The 23161-nt window shown below is 34.3% G+C and overlaps 1 protein-coding gene across 1 annotated transcript; it reads left to right on the plus strand.

Annotated features, from left to right (window-relative positions):
* The first annotated feature begins 3300 nt into the window (after positions 1-3300).
* LOC128992561 (dephospho-CoA kinase domain-containing protein-like) lies at positions 3301-18135 on the plus strand. Its single transcript, XM_054416199.1, has 4 exons — positions 3301-3581; positions 12941-13144; positions 14555-14642; positions 17805-18135. The coding sequence occupies exons 1-4, from the start codon at positions 3470-3472 to the stop codon at positions 18103-18105; spliced, it is 705 nt and encodes a 234-aa protein (XP_054272174.1). The 5' UTR covers positions 3301-3469; the 3' UTR covers positions 18106-18135.
* Positions 18136-23161: the final 5026 nt, after the last annotated feature.

The raw sequence follows: 23161 nt of genomic DNA on the forward strand, positions 1-23161 counted from the left end.
ATATATGGGGAAGAAATTTTTTAATAAACTGCAACCAAAATATAAAGATTAAATAAACAAAACTAATTTTAAAAGCAGCCTTGCCTCATTTCTTGTAAACAAAATATATTACAGTATTGACGAATTTTTTGAATGATGGTAATTTTTTTTAAATTACTAAATATTATGTTTTATAAAATAACCCAAATAATTATTTCTAAGAATCATTGTTTATTTTTAGTATTTTAGGTACTTATTATGATATATTATGATTATATTGACAATGTCGCCTGTTTTTGTAGCTTATGCTATGTAATCTGTAAAACATTTATGTGACAATAAACATATATTTATTTATTTATTTGTTTGTTATAATCGTTTGACGTCAATTATTATTACTTCCATCACTTTGTTTTGTGTGAAATACAAAAACTAAATAAAATTAAAAAAACTTACCTCTGAAGTTCTTGTCATGAAATTAACCAAGCCAAATTTAGAAAGAAAAAAATACAGTAGTATAATGCTATTACTCAGTTGGTTACTGGTGTAATTATACCATAAATTATATTAAGTTAATTAGTTAATGCTAATGGTAAATCATTCCCATACAAGAAAATCGCCTATGTGACAAACCATCCATGCATTATTTCCAATAAATAAATGTATTTATTGCGTTGGAATTAACTGTGTTTGATTTGATTTGATTTATCATTTTTATTTAATTTTATCATTGACTATATAATATACACTATAGTGAATATGTTCAATGGTGTATACTGTACATCTGTACAAGTTTGTTGACGATCAATCGATGGATTCTCTCACAAAGCACTTTGAAAGGTGCAAAACGTGTGACCTGAGCATCGTTAGTCCATTGGGTTCTAACTAACTTTTTATCCAACAACAAAACCTCATAATTTACGAGGACATTATATCTTCATCCCACAGTTGACGTTGGGATAATGTGGCTATGAATTATCAGACGAGCTTTACGGATCAGCTTGCATATTATCATATTTCACAATTTCATGCGATTAGGCTCACTAACAATCATATTCCAAAATATACATAACGTAACAAATATGAAGGATTTTAATTTTTTTAGTACTTGTTATGAATTATAACTTATTTAAAATATAGTGTTACGTTTTACGGTAGCTTTGCATAGGGTAATTTCGTATACATTTTAATGTCAACAAGTATAACCATCTCTCAAAAATAAATTGGATATATTATTATATTTTTACCTTAGGCTTCGATTATATTCATCCAACCTTAGCTTTCGAAATTATTAGGTTGAATAGCTGTAATACATATTAGTGTCTAAGCAAATTTACGGAGGCTCTTAAGAGAATCCTGCCTATTCTAAACCAGCCAGAGCAAAGATAACATTGTCTTTGACTCTTCAATTACGTCACTGACTGTGACAGATAACTTGAGACCTAAGTTGAGAACCTCTGAATAGCTGAGACAATCTCTATCCTTACACGTCCTGAATCGTGGTGTCAGTAAATCATGCCCAAACTTCTGCTATGTCATGTTCTAAATAAACTACTTCGATAATTTGAAGTTTAGTTGGATTAGTACAACAATAAGAACCACAGTTTCACCATTATTGTCACTGACGAGTTCATTAGGGCTCTGACTTTTTTGTAGGTTTACCACAGGACTTAGGACACAACCAGTGCTACCACAAACAAAATGTAAATTAGCTTTCAATTTGTACAGAGTATTCATTTGACATCAAGACTAAGCTGTCATTTGGTATGGTCCAAAAATTATTATGATATTAAAAAAATTGTATGGAAAACAACTTCACGTCATACCAACCCAGGTAGGCTGATACGAAACGCATTTCCAGAAACGTATAAAGTAAGGTGGGTCGTGTTGGTGGTCCAACAACAATCAATTGTATAGTGAACAACCCAAGTAAATTCGTACGTATCTTTAGTCTATTATTGAAAATGTGTACTATTCTAAGTTCAGTTTCAGTTTTATTAATGCACGTTAACTTATAAACACAGTAGAATTCCAACTTGGCAGCTAGGTTACTGTTAGAAGAGCTTATGATTAGGGTAAAGCACGTAGGATGAAAAGGTAGCTTCTATTGGCAGTTCAATAACAAAACATCAGGGCTAAAACGACACCTTCAAAGTATTACCATAGATAAAACAATTCCCTTAGTAGATTTCTCATCCTTATGGAACAGCTGAAGACAATTTTATTGTTAGTTCTGTACGGTTTATGTAGAGGTCGTGTTTTGTTTACAATTTGTTTCCCGTTATAACAGCCATTTAAAACCTCGTTTAACCAAATAATACGATCTAATCATAAATAATAACTTGTCCCCTAAATATAACCAAACAGTAAAGCACAAATCAAGAAATTAACCCTAAAATAATAGAAACAAAGTTTCGTCGATACTAGCGCCCATGTGTCACGTACATGAACTAGAAACGAAAAACGTGCTTTAAAATTTACAATGGGATGAGAAGTCTACTTGTGTTGGTTAGTCTATGGTATTACCATAGATATTACCATAGATATCACGGAGTATGTTTTATCTATGGTATTACATACCTTTCAAGATCAATCTTTGGATTACGATTGAAATGGAACATTTCAACACGATTTTTCCTTATCGATGCGTCTGTTGGCACGGTGTTTGTATACCTAGCAAGTGATCAGTGGAAACTCTCATTCTTGGGTGATTGATAAACAAAACCTTTCATTAGTAATACTTTCTGGAGCTGCCTTTCTCGTCAATTTTAATCATCTCATCGGACAAGATCCTAAACCCACCATGAACTAAACCTTAACTTATGTTGTTAGGACAGATTCAGGGATATGACACTTAACTGTACAGTCAGTTCTATTTCTGTTAGGTTTATCCAGACTTTCCAATATTACTTTAGTCATTTATTTAATATTCCTTAAGCAAGAGATATTAATTAAAAATAACTTAAAGTTAATAAAGGTTAAGTATATTCTGATTTGGATTCATTAAATTAATTATTTATTTGCAAGTGGGGCTTTATTAATAAATATACAGATTCTACTGGTTCAACATAACGTTTATTAACTTCCACACATGGCTTAATTCACAGATTACATGTTCTCTTTATGAGGTCCAATTGTAAAGCTCCTATAATCAATGGTCAAATAATTTTTTTTTCTTATTCCAAAGTCTGGCAGTACAGTTTTTGTGCTTAGGCTCTAAGGAAGGAAAACACTCGGGTAAACAAAACAAAACAGCTGTTAATGTAAATAAAAGTGGTTTGGTTTTTCATGATAGATTTAACTTTTAAACATCAACTCACTGAACTCAGAACTCAGTAGGTTATGTTATAGCAATCTTAATCTTTTTAATACTTCGCACTTCGCAGCAACATTCCATTTTATTATATAACTGCAAATTGCAATTCATTTTGATTCAAATCAAATTATCTGTGATTAGTAATTTAGACTTGGTCAAAGCAATTTGAAAGTCATGTTTATCGTAGGCCTAACTGGTGGTATATCCACTGGAAAATCAACTGTAAGTGAAATGTTTGAAGAATATGGGATCCCAGTGATAGATGCAGATAAGATGGCCAGAAAAGGTAGGTTCTAGGAAGGTAGTAAAATAATTATTTGTAGGTATTAAGCTAGACCAAGGCCTAGGCTATTTAAGTTACGGTAAGTTATTTAAAATAATTGATTATTTACAAGGATTAAGGCATAGCTTAGGCTAGGTCTATCATCAATTCTTATGTTAGTAACAAATAACATTAAATCAGTTAATCCTCCGAGTGTCCATAGTTTAGGCCTTAATGTCCACCTATTTTTGGCGCATTTGCAAGGTTTTATTAAAACGGATCTGAGAAGCTTAAAACAATGTTAATTCTAATGTTCTATATACCATTTTGTTTGGAAAATCATGGGCTTCAATATTATATATAAAACATAAGGAACATTTAAAAAAAAAAAAATTTTTGGTAAAAAAAAAATATAATTTTGAAAATTTAAAAAAAAAAAATAAGTTCGCGCTCAATGAAATTGTATAAATTATAGGCCTATAAATATTTCAAAATAGCCACTTTGTTCTAAATTTTATGAGGATTACAAATATATAATAATATAAGGAAGTAGATTTGCAAATAAATAAGTTATGGGCAAAAAACTGATTTCAGTATATAGCGTTTAGCTAAGAATGCATAGCCTAACCATAGCTAGGAATCTGGCTGATAATTTACATCAATATCACTACCTACTTCTTCAGGATCATCAACCAGCACTTCAAAACCACTTAAATCTTCTTATAATGCACCACGTATATCACTACTTTTGATTTTTAACACTAAAAGAATGATAAACGTAATAAAACACATCAGTCATCGGTCCGGGGGAACCTAGCTGTTTACAAATACACGCACGTCAGCTGTCTGCTACAATATTTTCGGAACTAAAATGAATAGCGCTTAGAGACAGACCTCTGCAGAAAGCTTAGAATATTACGGAAAGAACGATACCTAACTCGATCCAGTTCAATCCGATTCAGTCAGTCATAGAGCCTTCGCCGTAAACGATGTTTGTGCGTCTTAAACTAGACGCGTGACCCTACACAAAGTGTGTTGTGCGTCGATTTTTTGACGCGTGACCCTCGGAGGGTTAAGTTTGATGTAAAATGAGTGGTTGTTATAAGGTATCTAGCTCTAAAGTTTAGATTTAGGCGCAACTTACATAATATACAACGGTCTGTTCACCCCTTCAAAAAGACATGTGACCATTAGCCTAAGTTAAATGTTTGTAGAGCATTGCTTGCCATGGCCTAGGGTAAGTTATGTCTTCACTTTGGCAGTAGGCCTAGATATCCTAGAGGACTCACTAATTTTTACTGCTAGAAATAAGTTACTACTCGATACTTAAGTTAATGAAACCTACTTGAATACTGCATCGGGGACCAACAAAGTCGGAAGGGATTGTGTCAAGTAACTTCTTATGCTATTTAAGTTATTTAACATGAAAGCTAACTAAGATGACGCAGGTTGCTAAAAAGTCTTGTGTCGTCCAGCTCACTTAAGTTAGTTAATATAAAGGTCTGGCCACCAGATAAGTTAATCTCTCAGTATATCTTTAAAGGCCCTAATGTCCAGCTCACACACTTTAACTGGGAGCATGTTATGGAGCTTACTACTGTAGTAAAGGGAACCCTTTCCAGTCCAGACAAGTCGGCATCTGGGTAGGTCAAGGAGATGTCCATGTCGTGTTTGGTATGAATGTTGGTCACTTAAATCGAGCGAGTTTTGCTGAATTTTCTTTAAGTCTATGGTATTTATAGGATGTTCTAGCTGTAGATGGTCAGAACATTTCTAGGTCTTTAAAGATAGACCTACTTTAACAGTGTTCATAATTGTGCCCAGCTATCGTGATAAAGCCTTTTTTTTTTTTTTTTTTTCTCGCATCTACGCCATTCTCTGAAGAAGCAAGATGTTGTGTGTTGCAGCTGTATGGCCCTAGAGTGTGATGCCATAGCTTACGTGGCTTTGAAAGAGAGCATGGTACACTGTGATTAAGTACGGTTTAGAGATAACGAACACATGTTTCCTCCAGGAGATAGACCACTCTGGCAAACTTGACGCATACCAGGCTAATTTGGTGTTTCCAACTTAACCTTGTGTCAATCCAGAAGCCCAGGAGTTTGACAGCTTCTTCACCCAGATGGTCTGGTTTGAGTGTACCTACACGGCAGTGTTTGAGTCTTCTCGTCATTTGGGTCATTTCAAAAATTCGGTCTCATTTATGTCAATGGAAAATATTAGGGTCAAATAACACAGGGTTTCTTATCTAAAATTTTTATTATGATCTACCCATAAGGATGTTGAAGTACCATGGGTATATTGGTGAAAACAGCAACCAGGGAATCCAGGAAAAAATACTAAAGTGCTGATTTCTCACTCCCTACTACTGTCACTGGCTAGAGGTAAGTAACTTTCATAACCTCTTATTCGTGGAACATATATATTGGAAGCTTAAAACTGAGATATTATGGAACAATGTTATGTCTAGAATTAATATAAGCCTTTGAAAAATAAATTAGACTAATGCAAGTCAACTTTTTCGTTCGTTTCAAGTGTGTCACACAGTTTAATATCACTCCCTACAAAAAGTTCAATAATTATTTTCAACTGACAGAGAAGGGAAATTTTCATGCAGTTTCAGTGCTATTGGCAACCCTGATCTAATATGGCGTCTGTAAGGTTTGTTTCACTTTTCTAGACCATTCCATGTGAGATTTACTGAAGTCACTGGAAAGTCAAGTAAATGCGTGGTTTTTTTGACCCTCACTACCTACTCTTGATGCATTTTCGTACTGGTAAGTGAAATATAACTATACAATACACAATAAGTGCAGTTAATTGCTCATTTATTGATAACATTTCATAATAGCCAGTTTCTATTGTTGACTAGTCTGTAATGACCTTGAAAGGTAAAAACCTCACTCCCTACTCATTCACTCCCTACAATGTTCACTGATTTCTAAATTGTAGGGAGTGAAAATTTCTTGTAGGGAGTGAGATTTTTTTCAATTTTTGAATAAAATTGTTGATTAAATGTTGATAAAACGTATTTACAACTTGTGTATTTCCATTTACCGGCTTAGTTAATTAGGCCTATGAAAAAATGGTGTTTCTTTGTAAGAGTGTGAGGGGATGATATGGTAAAAAAATAAAAAAAAATAAGGGAACTCAAAATAAATTGAATGCATACTTAATTAAAATAATTCATATTACTAATGGATGATTAAATAATATGGCCTAATAAAAAAGCCTGTATTATGAAAAAAATTAATATAACTTTATACAAAATGTTAACAAAGTCATTAATTCCAGGTTAGTCATGAGTCCTCGAAGAAAACGGAGCCAGGCTGAGATGAAGGCATACTGGAAGGAAGCTGCAAAAAGAAGACGAGAAAGAATAAAAAATGATCCGATACTGCTAGAAATAGAACGAGAAAAAGAAAGAAAAAAGTATGCCACGAAGAAGAAGAAAGGTCAGGTAAAATTAGTGAAGGACATCACAAGCGTAAGGGATCTGAAGGCTCAACGTAAGGCATGGAGGGAGAGGGCTAAAAGATCTTACGAGAGGAAAAAAACACAAGGGAAGGCAGTCAGCTTTTTGGCAAGTAACACTCCTCCTGAAAGTGACAACGATGTCCAAGCTCCCATACCAGACAACTTAGGCCTACTTCAATCTCGACGGAAATCTGGGAGAAAGAAAGTGAAGAAAAATAGGGCTAAAGTAGCAAGAGACAACGTGAAACTTAAGAAAAAGAATAAAGAATTACAGAAACTATCAAACAAATGGCGTCAAAAGTTTTTTAGGTTAAAACATCAAATAAGTAAAAGCACTGACAAGAATTCTCCGGGTAAGATTGTGGCTCGGATAATGAAATCTGGAGACAAGAAAGAAGTTAGGAGACGTCTACTTTTCGGTGAAATCTGTAAACGCCAGCTACATGAAAGTTTCAATGGACTTCTTTTGAAAAAAGAAAAAAGAAAATTTGGACAAATTGTATGCGGGAACACCAAAACTTTTAAAAAATATCGTCTTCTATCAGGCTTGAGATCTATATCAGAAAAAGTGTTTAGGAAAAAACGTGTTTTACTTACGAATAATTCCGTAATGCGAACAAAAATGTTGAAGATAAGTGATAAGGTTAAACAAGACGTGCAAACATTTCTTGAGGATGATGAACATTCAAAGTTATGTCCCGGGAAAAAGGACTGTATTACAAAGAAAAAGGTAAAAAAACAAAAACGAATTCTTTCAAGTTCTCTTAAAAAGCTTCACACCCTCTTCTGTAAGCAGGTTGATTACAAAATAAGCTACACCACCTTCACAAAGCTAAGACCATTTTGGATCGTTTCTCGCAAACAAAACGAAAGGGACACATGTATGTGCACAATCCATGCAAACATGGAGCTACTAACTTCAAGCTTATTCAAAGCTAACATAATTGGCCATTCTCAGCCTAGTGATCTTGTTAACCTTGTGTGCTGCGACAGCCAAAACCCGTCATGTTTGCAAAGAACTTGCACTAATTGTAAAGATCTTATGGTTCCCTACTTATTATTTGATGGATCATCAGAAGTTTGTTTCCGTAGATGGGTAAACAAAATGGAAACATACAAAAATAAAAATGGTGTAGAAAAGCAAACCAAACACACAGTTAAAGAAACTGTAACAATGACAGCCTTAGAAGCCATTGACTTGTTTGAAAAAGAATTTCCTAAGTTCTTATTCCATGAAGGCATCATTTCACACCAATTTCGAGCCCTTAGATTCCTTAAGAAGAGGCTGAACGAAGAAGAAATACTAATCCACATGGATTATAGTGAAAATTATTCACTTAAATACGCTTCAGAGGTACAGTCGTTTCATTTTGGTGGAAGTCGCAAACAAATTACACTCCACACTTGTGAAATTTACTTTAAAAAAGATGCTTACAGCCAAGTATCTTCAAAATCCATGTGCACTTTATCGCAAAGTTTAGACCATGGGCCTCATGCAGTCTGGGCTCATCTACAGCCCGTTTTTCAGATGATTAAAAACACTGTTCCCAAAATCAAGGCTGTTCACTTCCTCTCAGATAGCCCAGCCACTCAGTACAGAAATCGCACTATATTCTATTTACTGGGTAGTGCCATAACTGCATCATTTGACCACATTTCTGTGGCAACATGGAACTATTCAGCTGCTGGTCACGGGAAGGGAGCTCCTGATGGAATCGGCGGCTGTTTGAAGAGGACAGCTGACACAGTTGTTGCACAAGGACATGACATTGATAGCCTGCCAAGATTGGTTGAGGTCCTGCAGGAAAATACTCGAAATATAGTACTTTGTGTTGTCCATGAAGATGATATTAAAGCTATCAAGCAAATGATTCCACAATCTCTTCCTCCATTTAAAGGAACCATGAAGACCCACCAGATTGTTTTCCTAAAAGACAACCCAAAGGAACTCAAAATGAGAACATTAAGCTGCTTCCATTGTTTTGACTGCAAAAAGCATCTTCTGGGGACTCATGATCTTTCTGGAGTTATATCTGAGGACATCCATTCTCCAACCCAAATAGTAGATGTGGACTGCGAGATTTTGAACGATGAAATACTTCATCCGGGGCCTTCTACCCAGCCTCAAATTGAGGTCGCCAAGATGCAATCAACGACATTAAATATGTCAACCACTGAAACACCAGCCCCTGGAAGTTTTGCCTTGGTTCAATTCAGTGGTTTTGGGAATAAATCGTTTCGATACGTTTGCAGTGTAGAGAAGCTTGACCAGAAAAATGGTTCACTATGGGTAAACGGTCTAAGAAGCTTTGAACACTCACGCAAACAATTTATAGTGAAAGAAAACGACGAATGTGCTGTAAAACTAGAAGATGTAGTCGCAATACTTCCCCTACCTCATATTATAATGACCAAAAGAAAAGTGGTTTACTGTTTTGATGAAGACATTAATATTTGTGAAAAGTGAAAACGTACTAAAATACCGTACCGTACTTATTTTGAATTTTTATTCAAAAATTGTATTCTGGTAAAGTAGTTTTAGTTTGTGAGTTATATTAACTTATGAATCTACCTACAACTTTTAGCAAAGAAGTGTTAAATTTAAATTAACTTCAGTTGTTGTTAAAAAGACAGCCAATTCATTGTGTTAAGACCATAATGAATGTTTTGTTACTAAAGACTGAAAATACAAAACTCGCTTGTGACTTTACATTTAAATGCTAAATAATAATTTTAAAACAAGCCAGCCAATGTATTTTGTTTTGTCAATATAAATTAGGCTATAGTTTGTTCATTTTCAAGCTGAATGAAACTCATTTATATATTTAAATATAATTAGCCAGTTAATTTATGTGTTCAATAAATAAATATATATATTTTGCTCACTTTAAGACTGAATTACAAGACTGGACTTATTTGTGATGTTACACTTACTCTTAGCAATAATTTTCAAGCTCATTCATAATTTTTGTAGCAGTAAAATATGTTGGAAATAAACATTTAAAAATCAAAACGCCATTATTTCTCACTCCCTACACTTTTACTTCACTCCCTACAAAAGTGATTTTTTTTTTTATGGCTTAACTATGGTTAAGTTGAAAATTATGTGTGCTCACTTCTGTAACATACTGGGGGAGCCATAAACATTCATTAGCAATTAAAAAACTAACCATTCTATCATGTTTAATTTCCTAAAAAGTCAACGTCCAAATGTGACCGAATTTTTGAAACGACCCATTTATTTGAGTAAATTCTGATTGAACCACTCCTTTGCGCTAGCAAGAAGGCATTCTGCGTCAGTGCGTAGTTGGTTTAGGTCCCTGTCTCTTGTGGCCAAAGTGGTGTCGTCTGCAAACAGAGAGGTTTTATTGTTTAAGGATAAATCATTTATGACGATCTAGTGAAAAGGAGGGGGCCAAGAACAGAGCATTGGGGGACTCCGTGCCTTAAAAGCTTCACACCAGATGTCGCACCGCCGAGAGAGACAACTTCCTTACGACCTTCAAAATAGGAGGTAATGGTCTGCTGGACACACCAGTTACCCCGTACTTCCTGAGCTTGGACAAAATGATTTCATGGGACACCACAGGCAGCCAGTGCAACTCCGAGGATCGTGGATCAGAACACCCCCTACCACCGCACCATGTCATACGCTTCCGAATCATACCAGCGCATCAGCATAGCCTAACTGTTAGCGGAAAATTGTTATCTCTATCACTGTCGCTGTCAAAACGTATCGTTTGTAGGTTAAATTTAAATTAAATATAATTAAACTGTCATAATCTAACCAAACTTGCTGATAATGACAAACCCTAATGAAGGTTTGGTAATCAAAAAAATAGTTCTGATCTAAAAAATAAAATTATAAATAAAATGTCTCAAATTCAATTTTATATTTTTTTAATAATTAAATTAAGTTTTTTAATTTAATTAAACTGTCATAACCTAACCAAACCAACCAAACTTGATGATATGAAAAAAATGTTTGTCAAAAAGTTAGTGCTACCAGTGAGATTCCAACCCGGCACCTCCAGATTACCAGCCCGACACGCTAACCATTACACCACCAAGGCTCATGAGTCAGCTCCGTATGGTTGAGGTAGTGGTTGACGTCACGCCATCGGCACGGAACGGTGGTGGGGGGTTTTCCGATCTAATCCACGAGCCTCAGAGTTGCACTGGCTGCCTAGACGCTTATTTGCTTAGGTCCCTTTAGGACAGTTATTACTAGGACTTGGCACAGGTTAATTTCTTGGAGGTAAAATTCCTCAGTTGTATCATTGACTATTAAATACTGACTTCATCCGTGTGGAAGTCAGTTCACCCGTAGACATGCATCGAAGCCGAAACGTCGGTGAAGAATAGTTTGTTTGTCAAGATAGACATAAATTAGTTGTTGCCTGAAGACCACAATTCCACACATTAGGCTATATTAAAGTTAGTTTAAAAGCTACCATCCAATTGAGTAAGATTTACAGGTTTTAGCGAATATCCCATACATTATACTTAGGGAATAAGCTGTTTTACTGATTTACTTTTGTTTTGAGGTCCCCAGAGCCCACAAACACCATCTGTTCAAATTCATATAGCCTAAGTTATATACAATGTCCGTTAGTGTGATAACTCGAGTAAAAATTATCAAATTTGGAAATCTTGTTTCATACTAAACTATCAACATTGAAAAAGAAACACACCTCAATACCTTCCCTGTAGAAGCAAACCTTAGTATACTCACGAAAATTAATGTAATTTAAATAGGAAATAAATCTGACAATTTTAAGGGAATATTTCAGTAGAAATCGAGCCAAGTAAATGAAAAAACTTCTGTTCTGTTACAACATAAAGTGCACCTTTCTTTGATTTTGTTGGAAACATATAATCACTGTTCCCGAGAACACTAAGTCAGTCAGTCAGTCCCTCTCAAGATGTTTACAGAAGAGGATCTTTTACTGGCCAAAGCGGCGTGTGTAATCCTATCGTCACAGTGTAGACAGTACTTGTACTGGGCGAGATCGTCGCTACAAGCCAGGTCAAAATACAGTGGCAATGACCTGTTGAATGATGATGAATGTTGAATTTTTGAATAATTGAATGACACAACATCTAATTACAGTAGCAGACAGTGCACTCAGTTATATGACAGCGCGAAGACTGACTAGCGCCGAGGGCGTGCCACGTAGTCTCGTGGTGTTCGATAGGCGCGGGAGGGTAGTGGGGAAGTTTTGTAAACATCATAGGAGTACAAAAACATTTCCTAATTTTTTGAACACCCTTTGATCTCTACCGACTTTTAGTGGGAAACAAAATTTATATTGTAAACACTAAATAAAAAAATGTTTCTGTTAAAACAGTAGTGTTTCTTGGGTTTTTAGGAACATTTGTTGTAAACATGTGTTCCTAACTTCGGTGTAAACGCGGCTTAAGCAATCGCATGTTATCATAATAATGTACCGTATCAATTGTTTAATTTGGTAGTAACTTATTGTTACCTACATTCTTGTCAATTGTTCAACATATCAATATTATAATTTGCTCTAACACAATCTTAATGGTCAAAACAATTTACTGAACATCTGTTAGTTTGCAAGCAAAATTGAAAACTAGTTGGAAATAGTTAGGTATAGGCTATTAAGAGGTTATCTTTACATAAAAAGTAGCCTAGTTTCGTTTTCTAAATTAGTTTGTCAAATAATGTTGCAATTTATGACGAAAATAGTTCATCATACAATATGTGTCTTTTTGACCCTCGCTCATTTTCCGACTGAGGAGAACTTAGGTCGATAAGAGTCACTTTAAGCCCTTCAGCCCTTGTGATGAAATAATATACAATTATAATAACTTATCCTAATTGAAAATAGTTTTTATATATAAAAACCTTTGAAAATATATTTTGTTGATAATTTCAGTTGTAGAACCAGGAAAAGTAGCATGGAAAAAAATAAGACAAGAATTCGGAGAGGAGGTTTTTCATCCTTCAGGAGAACTTAACAGGGAAGCTTTAGGAGATATAATTTTTGATGACCCAAAAAAGAGGAGGAAATTAAATGAAATTACTCATCCAGAGATTTACAAAGAATTGCTTTGGGCTGCCGTCAGATGTTTTTTCCAAGGTGAGTTGTTGATATTTTCTTCTAGTTGAACTTGGGACATGTAACTTACCTATATGCCTATTAAACTTAATAAGTAATGTGTAAGCTTAACTCATCCTTCTCAAGCTAATTAGTGGTTTACGGTATGGGTTTTACAATTTGTTATGACATCAAACCATGGAAGTTTGACATTGCTAACCTATGTTAATTTGATACAAGAATAACCAATTCAAAAACGAATTGCACTAAAATAACGTCCAAAACCGGCACTACACACAATAACAATAACAATAAAAACATTCCCCACCGAATGCTGAGCTCAGACTGTCCGAGGCAATGTTAGTAAGTGAAGCGCAGTGCTATATGTATAGTAGGTTGCGTGCAGTGCTAGTGCTCAGGCACTTCAATAATTATAGTAGCCCGCAGCGAACAAGTTAATTGTGGATTTACGATTGTACCTATATAGTTTAAAACAACAGTCCTCCACTTCAGTTGTACTTAACCATGAATAATAGTATTTTAGACTTTGCCAGAACTTCATTCAACTTACCATGGACCTTTTCATCCTGCTCCTGTGATTAATAAATAATATATCATTAAAGGAATAAATCATTTTTAACACCTTCACTGCGGGTGCCGGGTTTACCAGTCATTGGGTCTCTCCCAATATATTGATTCATGTTAAGCTCCGTTGTTGCTGGGGAACGTTATAATTGTTGCCAGCCTGTAGCAGCAAGTGAGCTTTATTTTGGTATAGGTTGGTACTAAAAATCTTTGTAAAATCCTGTCTGGCAATGCTTTTGTCCCGGTTTTGGAGATTTTCTCTCTTCAAGCCACATTACAAAGACACTGTGTAACACAGGTTGATGATATATGCTAAGTTTTACATTTTGTTAAGGTCCACTGTGTTAATGTTCATGACTCTGTTACATTTTTTAGTTTATAGCTTTGACAATGTCTATTGCACAACTGTGTCTAATAATAAAGGATTCTTATTCTTATTCTTACTGGCTACGGATTCAGGTACTGCTATCTTTGGGTGTTTCAGTGAACTACCTCCACTATCGAGGTATCGCAGCACAATCACCGGTGCTCTTTTGTTATTCGTCAGGCTGAAATATTTGAATGCCAATTGCATTCGCTGATTCGGTGGCGCACCTGGGCCTCGCCGCCATTGGCGTGCCCCTGTTTGATGTATGCTGCAGTGAACATGTTAATCGGGTTATGCCTCAAAGCAAGATAAAAAAATGGATTAGTACGGGCCTCTTCTACTTGACATTTCACCTAAATGGATATATATATAATTGATCCATATTCAAGATATGGAACAAAATATTTATTTTAAAAGAATATTTTAAGAATCAAAAGAGTACTAATTGTAATGTCTTTGTGTTTCTGTCAATCATGTGCTAATTTGCATGTTTCTTCCAGGTCATCAGTTCATTGTAATGGATTTGCCTCTTCTATTTGAATCTGGTGCAATGCTGGATTATATCCATAAAATTATAGTTGTTACATGGTAGGTGCTGTGTTTATTTAAACTGATATTTAAAAATAAAAAAATTGATCGATCGATTACAATGTTGTTTAAGTCTGTAAATTAAATTAATCATTTAAAGTGGAAAAATAAACTATCAGAGTGAATTTTGCATTTAAGGGGAGATAGTTATTTAAGTTATTAATTAAATTTAAATTTCTTATCAATCTACTCTCTGATGAAATCCTATATTAGAAAAAAATACCATATTTTGTGGCCTTTTTTTGTGTGCCCTTCTTTTGGAAATTTTCTTAAGTAAACCACAGAGAAGATACAGAGGAAACAATCAATGATACACTTAAGTTGTGTTTAGCACCAGTGCTGGTGTCTAGGGCAAAGACCCCCCCATCCGCCCCCCTCACTCTCATGTTGGAAGAAGATACCCTGTGCAATAACAATTTTTGCCCAGTGTTAGGACTTTTCCTCGCTCGTCAGAAGTTTAGAAATCCATGAATTTGGTTTTTCCTCGGAAAACGCAACGTTAATAATTATCTAAGGATTGTATATACCTTATGTAACGGAAACTAAGTAGGAGATGTGACTTATGTCTTATACCTTCTTCCTAAAAAGTCCTATATTAGGATGAAATAATTATATTTTTTGTGTTTAAGTCCCTGGACTTAAATTTTCTCAGATAAACTAGTTGAACTCTAAAAATTCCTGTTAATAAACCTCTCTCTTGATTAAATACGTGTTTGAAATGAGTAAATGGTTGTATTTGTAAATAATAAATTATGTTTAAATTTAAATATTGCCTTTTTGTATTTGTGCGGCAAAAACTTACTTTTAAGGAGGTATGTGGATAAGTGCTGTTGAAATAGCAGTCATAGTTGGGAAAGTTAGTCAAAAATTCTAACTAGTTAGAAGTTATAAGTTAGTCCCGTAAAAAGTAACTGATAGAAGTTATAAGTTAGTTAGTTTAAAAAGTAACTGATAGAAGTTATTAGTTAGTTTAAAAACTAACTGATAGAATTAGAAAATAAAGTTAGTTTTAGTAGAAATTAGCTGCTCGTTGGGCAGTTGTTTTAAAGTATTTTTTAATGTCACATCTTGGTTACTAATATATACTATAATATGAGTAAACATTGCGCACGATATGATTTAAAAAATGGCTCCTACGATTTCCTCCAATTTCAATGCTATTGAAAATTGCTTGTATAATACATTTGCATTGTATGATGTCTTACTAACCAAAGGGATAATTACGACTGTTCAAAAACATTAAGTGTTTTACTGCAAAACAATATACACTGACATTGAACTAAAAATCTAAAGGAAAGGCCAAGGAGATTTGTATTTTTCGACGATGCACCGCACGAATTGATGCGTTATTACACCATCCCGTAATTATAGTTGCAACGTTCCACAATCCCAGTGACTTAATGCAATAACGGTCGTCAGATAACAGATGTTATGTATCATGAGTTTTATATTGATTGAAGCTTATTGTGGACATTTTATAGATTGATCGTCCAGATTAAAAAGTTTTGTAGACTAAATTGAGGATAAGTGGATGTCTAACAAAAACGAATTGACTTTACTACTTAATTAATCGTAGTAAGACTGAAAATATTTGTAGGCTTATAAGCTCTATTTTTTACCTCTTGAACAAATCAAACACCTCGAGCAAGATCGGTCCCCTGGTACTTGTGTTTTAATCAAACATTGTCACATTTTACATTACTACAACATAAACAAATGACATAAAACTTGTCAGATAATGAACATCATTTAAAGACAATGTTTTGACACTTGAGATGATATATCAATCACCAAACAAACATTTCCCCTTCCCACCCATCAGTGCTTGGGGTGTTGATAATGGCCGTCACTACCCTTCCACAGGGGTCGCCGGAATTTTATCCCCCTGGAATTTTACCCCCTGGGCAAAGCTGACGTCACTATGACGTAGTAACCTGAGTGGCCAAAAGTTTGTTCGTGGCCGGAATTTTACCCCCGCGGATTTGGAAGTCTAATGAAAATAGTCAGAGCGTGGTTAATTAGATTAGCGATAAAAACCGGAATTTTACCCCCTGTCCATATAACTAGCGTTTAGGCAACTGAAGATGTACGGGCCGGATTTTTACCCCCGGAATTTTACCCCCCGGAATTTAACCCCCGGAATTTTACCCCCCGGAATTTTACCCCCTGGCTGATTTTAGAAATTGAATGATTGATTTTCTTATTTCTTTTTTTAATTAATTGTAAACATTTCATTATTTAGTAGCCTATCTTTATTTATTTATTTTGTAATCTCAACTAAGTAAACAGAATTTGCTGTTTTATTTTGATCATATTAACCAACAGTTGGCTTCAAAGATCGAATCCTGACACTCGAATCCCAAAATTAATATTAAAACCCTGTTCGATTAGTTAATGGTACATATAAATTAAGATAGGCTACTTAATAATAAAATGTTTACCATCAAATTAAAACTGAATGACGATAATTAATCATTCTCACTAATTTATATCTGGTCAGGGGGTAAAATTCCGGGGGTAAAATTCCGGGGGGTAAAATTCCGGGGGGTAAAAATCCGGGCCGTACATTCTAGGTTTTTATAATTTGATGTGTTCTGATTAAACTCACAACCGTGAAAATATATGTTTAATTCCGCGTTTAATCCATCGAGCTGATGTCGCGAAACTCAAAAGTTCGCGGCCGGAATTTTACCCCCTGGTTTGTGACGTCACGTTTGCCCAGGGGGTAAAATTCCAGGGGGATAAAAATCCGCTACCCCTTCCACAGGCCCACTGCATTCCAAAGCAACTGGACTTTGACTTTCTCTTTCCCCACCCCCCGCGTTGTTTGTATATAAGGGCGCTGACCTCTCACGACCGCACGCAACCCTCACTGATCACGTGAAATACATAACCCGTATTTGAGATGCTTCCGCATAATTGGGAAAGTTAGTTGAAAATTCTAACTGGTTAGAAGTTATTAGTTAGTCCCGTAAAAAGTAACTGATAGAAGTTATTAGTTAGTTAATTTAAAAACGAACGAATAAAATAGAAGTTAGCCAAAAAAACTAACTAATAGTGCTATTCGATAGAATTTCTATTAGTTATTCCCAAGTATGATAGCAGTTACTTTATCACTGTTATCTCAAGTACTGTATATTATTCAATTTGATGGTTTTCCAGTGAGGAAGACATCCAACTGATGCGGCTGATAGAGAGAGGTAATCTGACTGAGACGCGGGCCAAGAAGCGTATCGCCTCACAGATGGCGCTGGACCAGAAGTGTGAGAGAGCACATTACGTGATAGAGAACTCAGGCAGCGTAGACGACACTCGGGAGCAAGTCACAAGGATTGTGGCTGCTCTCAAATGCAGTAGACATCACTGGAGACTGCGCATCATTGCCGGGCTGTTCTGCTCTGGTGTCGTATCTTTTATTATATGGCTCGGAACTAGAATGTACCAGAACCGAATCACACAGTGATGTAGTGTATAAATGTCTACCAGCAACGCATACGGTAGTAAGTCTCTTACCCTTTCTCACCAACTATAAAAAATCTGTAAGTTATGACTCACCATCAATTGGCATATTATGTTTATTATACGTTTATCTTGATAGGGATCTTGTCAGTAGCACAAAACAAACGTTCTTCCAACACCAATTTGTAATGTAAAAACAGAAACACCAGGTATACGTAAAAAAATACCAATTAAAACCAAGTTTGTTGATTGGTTAACCAGCCTCCAACTAAAAAATAAATGCTGATAAATGGTAAGTCATGATTTATGGTTGATTCGTGTTACTAATTGAATGTACAACTTGCATACAAATTTCAATGGATACCATAAAGAATCTCAGGTGAAAAACCATAGGCAATAGGAAATTGTTAAATATTAAGTGTGCAAAATCTTAATTTAATATGAACAGTTTTCTATCAATGTTACGCCATTGACTATTGATTAATAGTCAAAGGTTACGCTAAAGAATTGTGTAGGTGTAGGCATTTACTGACCTTAAACACATTTTTCAACTGGGAGTTATTCTAGTAGTATTTTTTTCTAATTGTGATTTTAAATTAGCTCTATTTCTCAAACAGAACCTACTTGTCTATCAGCTTAGGACTTTTTACAGAGCTTGCTATTATTGGCATTTATCAAATTGTCTCTGGACATGTTTTGAATAGATCACTAATAAAAAAGATTGTTTTACTAAAAAATTATTATTGGTTTCTAATCTTTTTAACATTATGAACTTTTTAAACCCAAGGAAAAATCTCATATATGTAAAAGTGTATTAAAATTGAAAACCTGACCTAATTTCTTAGTCTCAAAAGGGCTCAATAATGTAAATTGCATTGAAAGTGCTTTTATCATTTATATAGTAACCGTAGTTTGTAGTTAGTATGAACAAATGTTTATCAAAACCCTTATTTAACACAAACCAATATGCCTAGAACTAAATAGAATCTGAAGAGCAGGCCTAACACTTAAATGATAAAAAAATTGAATCTTCTTCAGCATTGGATTTTTTGTGAAGTTGTCATATAATATAGAATGGTTTCTTCGTTGAAATCGAAACTGATTTGTTCACAAGTTTTGATTACTTCCACAGCAAGAAAAAGATTTAGTAATATTACTTACTTATTGTGCTTTTATACAATTCTCATTAATATAAAAGGCTGCAACACCAGATCAAACTATTATTTACATACTAGTGCACCTGAATTGGGTGCAAAATATTAAAGGTGTTTTTTTTTTTTTTTTTTTAAGGAATAACAGTCACAATTTCCGTTGACTTAAAAGAGTCAACTCAACTCAAAGCAAAGATAATGTAATCAATCACTCCACTCCAGTTATCGAAACCGGAAACGAACTCCCTCTGAAAATGAACACTCACTCCACTCCATCTATCGAAACTGAAAACGAACTCACTCTAAAAACGGACACTCTTGTGTGTATCATGTGTTTACTATGAACAGCTGTAATTAATACAAATTATTCGTCTGTTTAAGTAAACAAAATATTTTCTTCATGAGAAGTACATTGGAATTTTGATGGCCTGTGGGGCAAAGCCCGAAGACTTTTATTATAGGAATTTGTGAAAGGGGGCGTCTACACAAAATATACTTAATTTTGGTACCTCGTTTGTAAAAATCTGTCAATTATTAACGGAGGAGTAGTGTGTCGTAGAAATCGCCTTCACGTATTATATATAAGGATTACTAGTGTAGCAAATTACAGTGCAAAACTAAATACTATGTGCAGTAAAACCCCAACTGACCGCCATCCATGGGTCCTTAAGTATGACCTTAGACAACAGAAATTCTTTTGAAAATAACTACAGTTTTGATGTTTACAATTATTTTGGGAATGTAGTACTGTATGTACAACACTGGTACATGTGAGTTGCACATAGTATAATTTTACTTTCAGTATATACATGCTGACACATTATAATTCACTCTATTGAAAAATTGTGGTGCGGCTAAAACCTACAGTAAAAAACAGCCATACATATTTTAGAGATGACATATAAACAGAGAGTGATGGTTTAAGGAGTGGCGATTACTTGGGGATCCACGATATTTGTATATTCAAAATTAAATTATTAATCTCCAACTAAGTGTACATAAATTGGAATGTCATTGTGCGATTGGAGAGACGCCTAAAGTGGCTTAGTTTTTATAGTGAAAAAACCCGGCTTAAGCCAGGATTATTTGGATACCAAGGATGAAATGCCGCTTGGGATGAAATTCTATTTTTAACTGTATCAAAATGCTTCAAGCTTATCTCTTCATTGAACCAGCCACCTTCAGATAACAATAATTATTGTACGTTGTATTTTTAAGTATGACCACTACCAAAACCAAACTATGTTGTATAGTTGCAATAAGTGTCCGCCTAATAGGTTGTTATTATTCAGATTGCATTTACATAATAAACTTGTATTTTAGTTATGAGGATTTTTTTACCTTATATTATTTTTACCTAAACGTCTGATTAATTTGAGATATGTTAAGAGATTATATTGGTGTTGTTATTGCTTGGTTTGTTACTGACATTATGTTTATTGTATAGCTTTAATTCTCATTGTAGTTTTACTTAGGTAGAAAGTTCTCGGCTAGTTTTAATTTGAATTACCGCTTAAGTTACCATTTATTTTTTTCTTCTGATTCCTCTTAGATAGAGCTAAAAAATTAAAGTACTTGTTCCGCTACAACCGTTTTAACAAATACGAATTTTGGTTGAGTTTTATTTGTAAACACGATTATCTTCTTTCATAAAACAAGCTTAACATCTATAAGGTTAGTGATTATTTTCATCAACTGCGTTGAAATGCTAAATGGGTTGGGAATTTAAACTGAAGCTACACCAATGTAAAAGAATAATGATGTTTGAGTTTGAGATTATATTTAACATCAAAACCTCATGTTAGTTTATTTTGGAATTTTACAACTGTTATAAAAATATGAGCTCTTAACGTTCAGGAGTACCGGTACAAGACGTTTTGATTAAAACACAATTAACAACCCCTACAAACATTACACAAAGTAAAATCACAAGTTCTTGTTGACTTTTTTCTACTGATCATGAAAGTTAATTACTTTGTTAAAGCTAAAGTATGTTGCTTTATATTTGTACGCATTTGACCACTGTGATATTTTCAAATTGGTATTTACAAAATATAGTTCTCTCGTGTACCAAATAATCTGTAAGAGAACATGGAGCAGGAGTTCATCATTAGTAGCCTAAGTGTGTTATTTTTATTTTGTTGCTTCATTTTTATATTTTATGTAACCACTAATAAATTTTTGAGGAGAAAAAATGCTTTTTTTGTATTATTGAATAGACATTTTTAATAAAATTGTACTATTCATAAGTGGTGTTATTACTCTGGCCTTTCAAAGTAGGGATGAGCATCGATAGTCGATGTTATAGCGAATTTCCCTATAGGAAAGTAGCTATTACCGTAGGTCTCATGGTAAGACCTAGGCCCGAGACCGATTTACTTCTTCATTTTGATATTTGTATATATGTGTGTGTGTGTGTGTCAATCCGCACGATAACTTAGTTATTTTTGTCCGATTTTGATGAAATTTGGTTCAAAGGTGTTTGGCGTTGTGTTTGTGTTTGTTGTTGTTCAAAGGTGGTGTGGCGAACCAGCATGATCGGACCATGGGAACGGGGTTTTATGGGGTAAAGATTGGTTTTTCTCATTTTTGACCTCCAAAATACAAAATTTCCCAATTTATCTCTGGACCATATTAAAGAGCTTAAAAAACAAATAATTTAGTATATCAAAGATTTTTTGTACAGTTAGGTAACGGAGAAAATTAAAAAAATTGTAAATTAAAAATTCTTATGGAGAATATTGAAAATGTTGTGGTTTGCTTGTTTATGGATATATTTTGATCAAACTTGGCAAATTTATTTAATTTAAACTAAGCTATTAATATTTGACTAAAACTCACTTTATTAGTTTCAGTTTCCTTGTGGCAGCTTTGTGGCTAGGTACTCGTTAAACCTAATGTTATTTAAATAGATTTAATTGAAAATCATTCAGTGAAATGGAAATTCACTTAGTCGGCAGGTTTGCTACAGCGGGGGTATTTCTATCAATGTTCGTAGTGTTTTACATCGATGGTAGGTTACCGACGTTTTTGTTACATCGATGTTTTCGTCAGTCATCGAAGTTTCTCACCAAGTATTGAGATATCGATGTTTTCCGTTACTACTAGAGAGTACAAAAAGCAGACAAAAAAACTGAAAAATTTTTTTTATTTTTTAGTCCTAAAAACATTGATGTTTTTGCAACGATGTTATCTGTACATCCATGGTTGACGTCGTTGTTACCATCGATGGTTAACCTATCGATGCTCATCCCTATTTCAAAGACATGGATTAGATCTGTTGATTCCTTAGCTCCGACACTGAATTTTGAATCAACAGCAACTTACAGTTTGTTATGAAATTGAACAAGATTTGTCTCTTTTACCTTTAACTTCTCTACAAATTATTTTGAGTTACTATGGGTATTTGAATGAATATAAAATTGTTTGTGTGCATTTATGGTATATATTTTCTTAATTTTGTCTAGTGTGGTGAAAAAATGCGTTTGTGCCACGGGCTGAAAGGGTTTTGCAGCTCTTGATCGTTTTTAAAATGATCTTGAGCCGGCAAAAAATATTTGTGTCTTCTATTTGTTCATAAATAACAAGTTTCATAAAGATCAGTTGGAACAATATAAAGATAAACATTTTTATGTAAAAATATAAAATGGCAGATATCTGGTTAAGGAAGCAATTTCGGAAAAAGTCTTATTCCTGATTTTCTTTTCATTTTGACATATAGCACCATTTCCCAGAGTTTCTCTCAGTTGAAGCTGAGTTGTGGATTGGACACCCTATATTTTGATTAAATTTGGCAAGTTATTAACAAAATCCAATGTACCATCTCAAACCTTTTAATTACTTAACCTACTTACTAGCCTATTATCTATTACGAATGTGATAAAAAATTGAAAAACTATATTTGTACTG

The sequence above is a fragment of the Macrosteles quadrilineatus genome, unplaced genomic scaffold, assembly GCF_028750875.1.
Source record: "Macrosteles quadrilineatus isolate MER2022 unplaced genomic scaffold, UCM_ALF_1.0 Scaffold_4__1_contigs__length_99947679, whole genome shotgun sequence".
In the NCBI taxonomy this organism is placed as follows: Eukaryota; Metazoa; Arthropoda; class Insecta; order Hemiptera; family Cicadellidae; genus Macrosteles; species Macrosteles quadrilineatus.

Bases quoted from the DNA above. Each gene is read 5' to 3' on its own strand.
- LOC128992561 (XM_054416199.1), top strand. From the start codon at position 3,470: ATGTTTATCGTAGGCCTAACTGGTGGTATATCCACTGGAAAATCAACT. The intron at 3,582-12,940 runs GTAGGTTCTAGG...TGATAATTTCAG, and splicing joins AGATAAGATGGCCAGAAAAG to TTGTAGAACCAGGAAAAGTA. The intron at 13,145-14,554 runs GTGAGTTGTTGA...TGTTTCTTCCAG, and splicing joins CGTCAGATGTTTTTTCCAAG to GTCATCAGTTCATTGTAATG.